The sequence below is a fragment of the Vulpes lagopus genome, chromosome 5 (genome assembly GCF_018345385.1).
Source record: "Vulpes lagopus strain Blue_001 chromosome 5, ASM1834538v1, whole genome shotgun sequence".
NCBI classification, from domain to species: domain Eukaryota; kingdom Metazoa; phylum Chordata; class Mammalia; order Carnivora; family Canidae; genus Vulpes; species Vulpes lagopus.
The window spans coordinates 95,184,283-95,192,339 of NC_054828.1; the positions used below are offsets into that span (position 1 = coordinate 95,184,283).

General features: G+C 49.8%; 1 protein-coding gene across 6 annotated transcripts in view; it reads right to left on the reverse strand.

Moving 5' to 3' along the window:
- REEP1 (receptor accessory protein 1) overlaps positions 1 to 2,214 on the reverse strand; it is a 101,028-nt gene extending 98,814 nt beyond the window's left edge. For 5 of the 6 annotated variants that reach the window (XM_041756340.1, XM_041756338.1, XM_041756341.1 and 2 more), the window contains exon 1: positions 2,009 to 2,214. In XM_041756340.1, coding sequence (XP_041612274.1) covers positions 2,009 to 2,040 — 32 coding nt within the window. In that variant the 5' untranslated portion in view covers positions 2,041 to 2,214. Of the gene's footprint in view, positions 1 to 1,911 lie in introns of all 6 variants that reach the window. The other variant, XM_041756339.1, reaches the window with a different exon arrangement.
- Between the last annotated feature and the right edge of the window lie 5,843 nt (positions 2,215 to 8,057).

An 8,057-nucleotide genomic window follows, 5' to 3' on the forward strand; every position in this document is an offset into this window, starting at 1 on the left:
CATCTTGAAGAACATACTTTTCAAGATTACCGTTAGCTATCTCTGTGCGGTAATAATGTGGATGATTTTCAATCTATTTACCTATACTTCCTGAATTTCCTATAATGAGGTTATTATTTATGTGAAACTGGTACTGCTTATTAAATTGGTTTTAATAATTGACAACTGACACTTCCATGTTGGGTTTCTATAGAGACAGTGATCAGGGATAGGTGGAGTTGACCATGGAAATAACAACCCCAAATCCCACAAATTCTCCCTTGGGGCAGAGGGTCCTGGATGACATGGCAGTTCTCATGGTCATTTCAGTACTCCGAAGCTTCACTTCTGGGGAGTGTGGTGTTAGGAAGTAACAGCAACACCGAGACCCCTTCCAAATATATACGTCTTTTCTCTACCTCTCCCTCAGCTACCTTGTGTAGTTGAGGAGGGGGAATGCTAATAAAATTAAAGATGGTCACATGGACCCCAGACTGGAAGCCTTCACTCTCCGGTGGGCCAGCCCCAGCCCAGTAGGACCTAAAGAAAATGAGCTCTCCAGGCAGGCCCATGAAAGTCTCCGGCCACACCCTGCCCTTCCCTTCCCCCCCCCCCCCCCCAACAAGCCACTGCCAAATAGAAGGATCACACATTAATTCAGGAGAAAAAAATACCACCCTGAAGGCAAGACAGGCCTTGGTAAGGCATGAGGTGGGGCAAGGCGTTCCAGTCGCTTCCCTGTATTATTCATGCCAGCTCTGCCCTCAGAAATCTCCTAAATATTTAACATGCCGCCTGGAGGTACAGCACCAAGCCCCAGCAGTCCGCAACAGCTGTGGAGAGGCCTGCCTGGAAGGGATGACTTGGGCGGGGGGAGGGGGGTCCCAGAGGCACATCCACTCCGGCCTTCTGGCTTTGGGAAGAAAGCCCAGAATGGTGGCCGAGTATCGATACGATAGACAGAACGCTGAGGATGACTTCAGAAGGCTGCTTCTGGCTGCTGCTTTGGGATTCAGTAGAGAAGGGCAGGAGATGGGAGATGTTTCACGACGTCGGGGGTGATCGCGCACCATCAAGCAGAGTCCCGAAGCCCCGCTTTCCCAGACAAAGAAAAAGCCCGAGCTGCGCCTCCCACCTCCCCCTCCAGCCCAATTTCGGCCCCAGCTCCCCGGAGCAGGTGGCAAGTCTGTCCTGACTCAGGCAAACACCAGCCTCGTGCGTCTCCAAAGAGAAATGAATCCACGAGGGAAGGAGCTCCTCAAACGTCTACTCGGCCTGGGGCTTGACAGAGCAAAGTGCCCCCCACCCCCCCATGACTTCACGCAGGCCTCACCCCAGATGACTGTGCGCTCTCCTACGAGGCCTGGGAGGTGCCACCGCCACCCCCACCCCCACCCCCACCCCCCCCACCCCACCCCACCCCGGGGGGCCGGCTGTCACCTCGAAATCTCCCGCGAGTTCCTGGAGACGCCCACCCCGATCTGTCTCAAGCCCCCGCCCGAGGAACCCGACGCGGGGGCCGCGAGGTGCCCACCCACGATTCGGACACGTCCCGTTGCGTCCTACCCGCCGTAACCTGTCAGTTTGCGCAACCCAGGACGAGGCGTCTCTCCCGCGGCCGCCAGCAGCCCCCCCCGCGCGCCGCCGTCTCCGCGCCGACCCCTCCGGGCGGCGCCCAGGCTCGGCCGGGCTCGCCGCCTTCCCCCGACAAAAGCGCGGCGGCGGCGCGAGGACGCGGGACCCCCGCCCGCGGCGCTCCCCAAGGAGACGCGTGGCTCCGCGGCGCCCGTTCGGGGCCTTCGCAAACCGCCCCCCACGCCGGGGAACAAAGCGGCCGGCGCGCGGCCCCCGAGCGCCCGGCCCCGCCGGCCCCGCCGGCCCCGCCGCCCCGCGCCGCCGCCCGCCCGCAGGCGTCCTCGGCAGCCACTGTACCTGCTAAATTTAGCGGCCGCCGCGTATTAATAGCCGGAGCGAGCCCGGGGCGAGGGGCGGAGGAGGGGAGGGAAGGGGCGCGGGGAAGGCCACTTACACCACCAGCCTGGAGATGATCCATGACACCATGGCGGGCGCGCGGGCGGGCGGGCGGGCGGGCGCGGCTCGGCTGCGGGCGGCTGCGGCGCTCCGGGCACGTCCGTCCGCGCACGGCCGCCGCCGCCAGCAGACTGAGCGCGCCCGCCGCCCTGCCCGGCGCTCGCGCGTCAGCGCAGCCGCGGCACGTTCCCGCGGCGGCGGCGGCGGCGGCGGCGGCGGCGGCCCCAGCCCCCCGGGGCTCGGCGGGCCCGCGGCGATTGGGCGGCGAGTCGGTCGGGCACCAGCGGGACCCGCCCCGGCCGCGTCGCCCCAGCCCGCGGCCGCATTCGGGCGGCGCCTCCGCGCGCCCTGGCTCCCGCTGCTCCAGGGGAACCCTGAGGCGGACCGGTTGGCGGGGCGGAGACCCGGGTGCCCCTCGCCCCTCGCTCCGGCTATTAATACGCGGGGCGCAGACCTCGGTGCCGCCCCGGCCCTTGGAGGTGTGTTGGTCTCCCCCACCTGCTCGGGTTGGGGTGCGGTCATCCCTCGCTTGGACCCCGGGCCGGCCCCCGAGGGACTTACCTGCATCCGGGCCTGACCCCTCCAATCTGTCGCCCACGTGAGAACCAAATCTGGGCCCTGCGCCTCTCCTGGTTAAAAGACGGAGGGTTTCTGCAGGATCTGGTCCCCGCCTGCAAACTCAGTGCCACCACCCTTCCCCAATGAGCCGTCTAGCTCTTTCCAACTCAGGCATTTTGGATTCACATGTGAGCCGTTCCGTCTCTCCGGGTCATACACTCCATGCCTCACCTCCTTCTTCAAGGCTCAGATAAAAGCTTATCTCCTGAGGAAGGCCTTTCCCAGGGGGCTGCTCCAGCATTTCTGTGTGGAATTGGTTCAGGGGTACAATCTGGCCAGGAGGAACCTAGGAGCTCCTAGGGCATAACACCACTGCCCTGCTGAGCCAGTTTGGTGCCTTAAGCAAAAGGAAAAATGTGTATACTATACACACATCCTAACATATATTTTTTAATTGCATTAAGTATTTTTTATCTTGATAACTGCATTTGATGGTACCCCCTTCAATATTGCCCCTGTGACAAATGCCTCACCTTCCTCACCCTGATTCTGGCCTTTATTATATAAGTTCCGATACAGTATTCCCTTGTGCTTAGAAAACCTTTGTCCACTGTTCGTCTGTTCTGCCTCGGCTTCCCTCACCCCCCTCCATGGTACTCTCCCAGACTCTCCCCTTACTGACGCTCATGTCATGTGTAATTCAATGTCAGATGTGAGAGGCACCAGAGAGGAGCTAGCTTGAAGCTTTCTTTAAAGGAGCCCTGCCCAACATGGCTTGCTTCCTTGCAGAGGCAAGGAGACCCCAGGCCTTGACAGGAGGCTGGAAATGTACTAGCAATGTGTGTGTGTGTGTGTGTGTGTGTGTGTGTGTGTGTGTGAGAGAGAGAGAGAGAGAGAGAGGCAGGAAAAGATACAGGAAGAAGAAAGACCTTGCCCACAATAAGGGGACAGAGGTGAGACATCTATGACAACGGGTCTCCAAAGGACCATAAAATATTTGTAATTTAGCTTAGTTTGGTTATTGTTGTTTAGTGCTGTCTTGACCCAGTTTTGATGCCCTGGCTAAAAGCTGGTCAGTTCTCCTTCTTGGGCAGCCAATTAAGCACCCCCCCCCCAACCACCTCCTTATCAGGCTCTCACACTTTAGACTTAATCGCTCCAGGGTCAGGTACCAGACAACCCCAGACAGCAACTTTGCCCTAGAGCCCACTGAAATTATTCAAATAAGCCAATGCTAAACCTGCTTGTTCTTCCTTGCTCTTTCCTTCCTGCAGAAGCCACTGTTCCTCTCTCTCTCTCCCTCTGCCTTGTAACCAACTCCCATGTTGGCCCTGTGAGGCCCTAAAGGCATGCTGTGTTCTGTTCAGGGAACTGTGAGTGTAACAAAACTGTAAAACTTTCTAGTTTCTCTCTTGATCTGTGTCTAGCTTCGTGATGCCTTACCCAAGGTAACACCGTTAAAATAATACCCCACAAGAAAAAGCTTGGAGAATACCTACTAGGTAGATCAGAACAGTACTAAGCAATCTCTTCCTGAGACCCACCTCCTTCCATCCATGCCCTCCTGCCCCCTATCGCCACTCCCTGGAGAGGTCAGAATATACTATTAGCAATCTTGGGGAGTGGAATACTATGGCTCAAAGATGTCCTTTTGATGGAAAAACAGAAGAATCTTTCTGCATATTGTTTCTCCCCTGGAGCATGTCCCCTGTTCCTATAAATGGAATTCTCCTATGAATGGAATTTTACTATTACCCAGAACTGGACAGTTTAATTCATGAAATGAGACCATTCACGGTGTTAAAATATCTGGAGATCCCTCTATTGTCTGAAGAACACCAGAAAAGTAATGGGACAAACCTGAGATTTCAGTCAAGGTTTGGGAAAAAATGTTCCACGCAGCAAATTTCAACAGGCAGAGAAGGGAAAAGATTAGAGAAAGAAGAAAGTTGCATTTTTACTTCGTTCTATCTCAGGGCAACTGTTAACGCGTACTATATCTCTCCACCTTAGACTCCCTCCAGTTTGTCCTTGCCCCGGAAAACACGAGGCCAGGGAATGGACACAGCCTTCTCAACGTTGGAACTATTACAGCCTTATCAGTCATTTCACTTTATGTACTTTTTCACATGAACAGCTGTTATAGTGGATGCTTATTCTCTGTCTTTGCCCCACACCCTTGCCCTTTCTTCTGAGAAGACCTCTCCTTTTTGGATTGAAAAATGATTTTTCCCATGCTCCAGTCTTAAAAAGCATCATTTTCTCACACGTCCTTACTACTATGATTGGTTCATGGGTGATCACTGAATGTAAGCTGGTCCAAAGTTCTCCCTCAGGATGTTTTAAAAAGATTTTATTTATTTATTCATGAGAGACACAAAGAGAGAGGCAGAGACACAGGCAGAGGGAGAAACAGGCTCTCTGCGGGGAGCCTGATGCGGGACTGGATCCCAGGACCCTGGGATCACTACCTGAGCCAAAGGCAGATGCTCAACCACTGAGCCACCCAGACGTCACTTCCCCAGGATTTTTAAAGTTGAAAATAGAAAAAAGGGACTTCCACTCTCATCCATGAAGCATTAACTGTCATGGGAATGGTTCTTATATTGTAAACACCTAGAAAACTAGAAAAAAAATATATCAAGCAACTGTTTGTAAGCAACTGTTTACAAATTGGACAGTTTAATCCCAGGCAGCCACGGATTGTGACAGCTATGAAAACAGAACCTTCAATGAGTCCTGCAACTACCCCAGTTGTTGGCTGTCTCAAGGTAGTTTCCAGGTATTGTTGCAGGAGGGGGAACCGAAACAGAGCCCAGTAACCTCAAAGAGTTCAGAAGACAGAGATTGGAGTTCAAGAAGGCTGTAGCAGCTAGAGTTTGTGGAGCAGAGGATCAGAGGAGGGAGCTGCAGAGAGAAAGAGAGAGAGGGGGAGAGAGAGAGGGGGGGGGGAGAGAGAGAGAGAGAGAGAGAGAGAGAGAGAGAGAGAATATTCCAGAGATCTGCAGAGGGAGCCCCTCAAGTCTTTAGCTGAATACTGTTCAGATCACACACGGGTGAAATTTCAGGAGGCCAGGTGAAGAACCACCAGAAAACAGTGTGCCAAACAATTCCTGGAGCTCACACAGAGCTGGGAATATTTTATCTTCATACAAGCCAAAATGGAGAGACCTCTTAATGCATGAAGCACTGGCTAGAGCTCTCAGAAGGGAACTTGATATTGGGAGAAAATCAGCTCTAGACTAAAAACTGAGCTGGATCTTCCCTAACACAGCTTAAAAGCAAGAGCAAAAATATCAAATTTATCCCAAGTAACTTAACTGTTCCCCAGAAAAACAGAGTTCAATACTAGAGAAAAATAGAAAAATCCAATACTCAGTACAGTAAAATGTATAATGCCCAACATACAAACAAAAATTATCAGGCTTGAAAAAGAACATGACTGGGGCACTTAGGTGGCTCAGTTGGTTAAGCGTCTGCCTTGGGCTCAGGTCGTGATCTCAGGGTCCTGGGATCCAGCCCCACATCAGGCTCCTGGCTCATTCCCCACCCATTGCTTGTGCTCTCTCTCACTCTTTCAGATTAACAAATAAAATCTTAAAAAAAAAAAAAAAAAAAGAAAAAACATGACTAATTAGCAGGGGAAAAAAGATCATTAGAAACAGACCAAGAAATGACAAAAATGATGGAATTGGCCAAGATCTTCAAATATATGTAATATTGAAGAGACATTCACCAAAGAAAATATACAAATGACAGAAAAAGGAAAAACAAAGACATGAAAATATGCTTAAGATCATTAGGGAAATACAACTTGAAACCACAATGAGATACCACTACCCATCTACAACAATGACTAAAATTAAAGACTGACCATACCCACTTCTGATGAGGATGTGGAGAAACTAGAACTCTCATACACTGACAGTGAGAATGTCAAATGGTTTTTCCAGAATGATTTGGTAGTCTCTCTTAAAGTTAAACATGTACTTTATATATGACTCAGAGATTCCACTTTTTATTCAGCCAAGAGTACTGCATACATGTGCCCATATAAAGACTTGTTCATTGTAGCTTTACTTATAATTCACATTCATACTTAATTTTGCATGTATAGTTTTAAGGACCCAAATTCTTTAAGTTTTAGGCTTGAATATGCCCCTGAATGTTTTATTGTATTTAATTTGCATTCCCTAGTGTGGACAGTGAGATTGAATTTTATCTATTAGTCAGCTATTTATGTTTCTTCTTTTGAGAATTGCCTTTTCTTATTCCTGGCCATTTTTCTATTGGAGTGCTTTTGCCATTTTCTTACTCATTTGTAAAAGTTATTTGTATGAGTATACCAACCTCTTGTCTGTCATGTATGCTAGAATTTTCCCACTCTACCAATTGCCTTTTAAATCTATTACATCGGGATCCCTGGGTAGTGCAGCGGTTTAGCGCCTGCCTTTCGCCCAGGGCGCGATCCTGGAGACCCGGAATCGAGTCCCACGTCGGGCTCCTGGTGCATGGAGCCTGCTTCTCCCTCTGCCTATGTCTCTGCCTCTCTCTCTCTCTCTCTGTGTCACTATCATAAATAAATTTTAAAAAGTAAATCTATTATATCTCTGACAAATGTAATTTTTAACATATGTATTCATTTTTATTTTATGCTAATACAACAATTAATCTTTATCGCTAATGCAGAAACTGTATCTTTGTTCTATTTTGTCTTTTTTTATTTGGGGCAAGTGTTCCAGTCAAATCAAATTATTTTTAATCCTGTTATCAGTGGTGCTCACTATTATTCCTAGGGTATCTATTAGTTTGTTTTCAACTGCAAATAGAACACCCAACCAAACAATAGGAGTTCATTTTTCTCACATAACAAGAAGTACAGCAGAGATTAGGGATTTAACAGCTCAGTGACATGAGAGCCTTAGGTCAGCTTCTCTGCAATACACTTGGCTTTCTCTCATGGCTAGGAGAGGGCTACAAGCAGCATCAAGTAATATGCCCTCAGGCAAACATGCCCAAAAGCAGGAAAGAAAGTACAGAGGTTTCTCACATCTTTAATAAGGAGGAAATATTTCATAGAAGGAGCCCTGCCGACCCTGAATTCCCCTTATATTTCAGAGGCCAGAACAGGGCCAACTGGTCACTCCATCCAGTCCCTGGCAAAAAGGGGAATGAATGAACTCTGCTTTGACTCATTCATGATCTTTTTCTCCAGAGTTTGGCCATCTTCCTTGAGTACCTTGCTCTCCGATATTAAACAAAATTGGGGTTAGGATAGTTAGAAAAAATGGTGAACTGGCATTTGGGTGGGCAACCAACAATGTCTTATCTACACGATTAATAAGATTACTATATTAGTTTGCTTGAACTGCCATAACAAATTACCACAGACTAGATGGCCTAAAACAACAAAGTTTTACTCTCTCACAGTTATGGAAGCTGAAAGTCCAAAACCAGGGTGTTTGCAAGGCCATATACCTTCTTTGCAG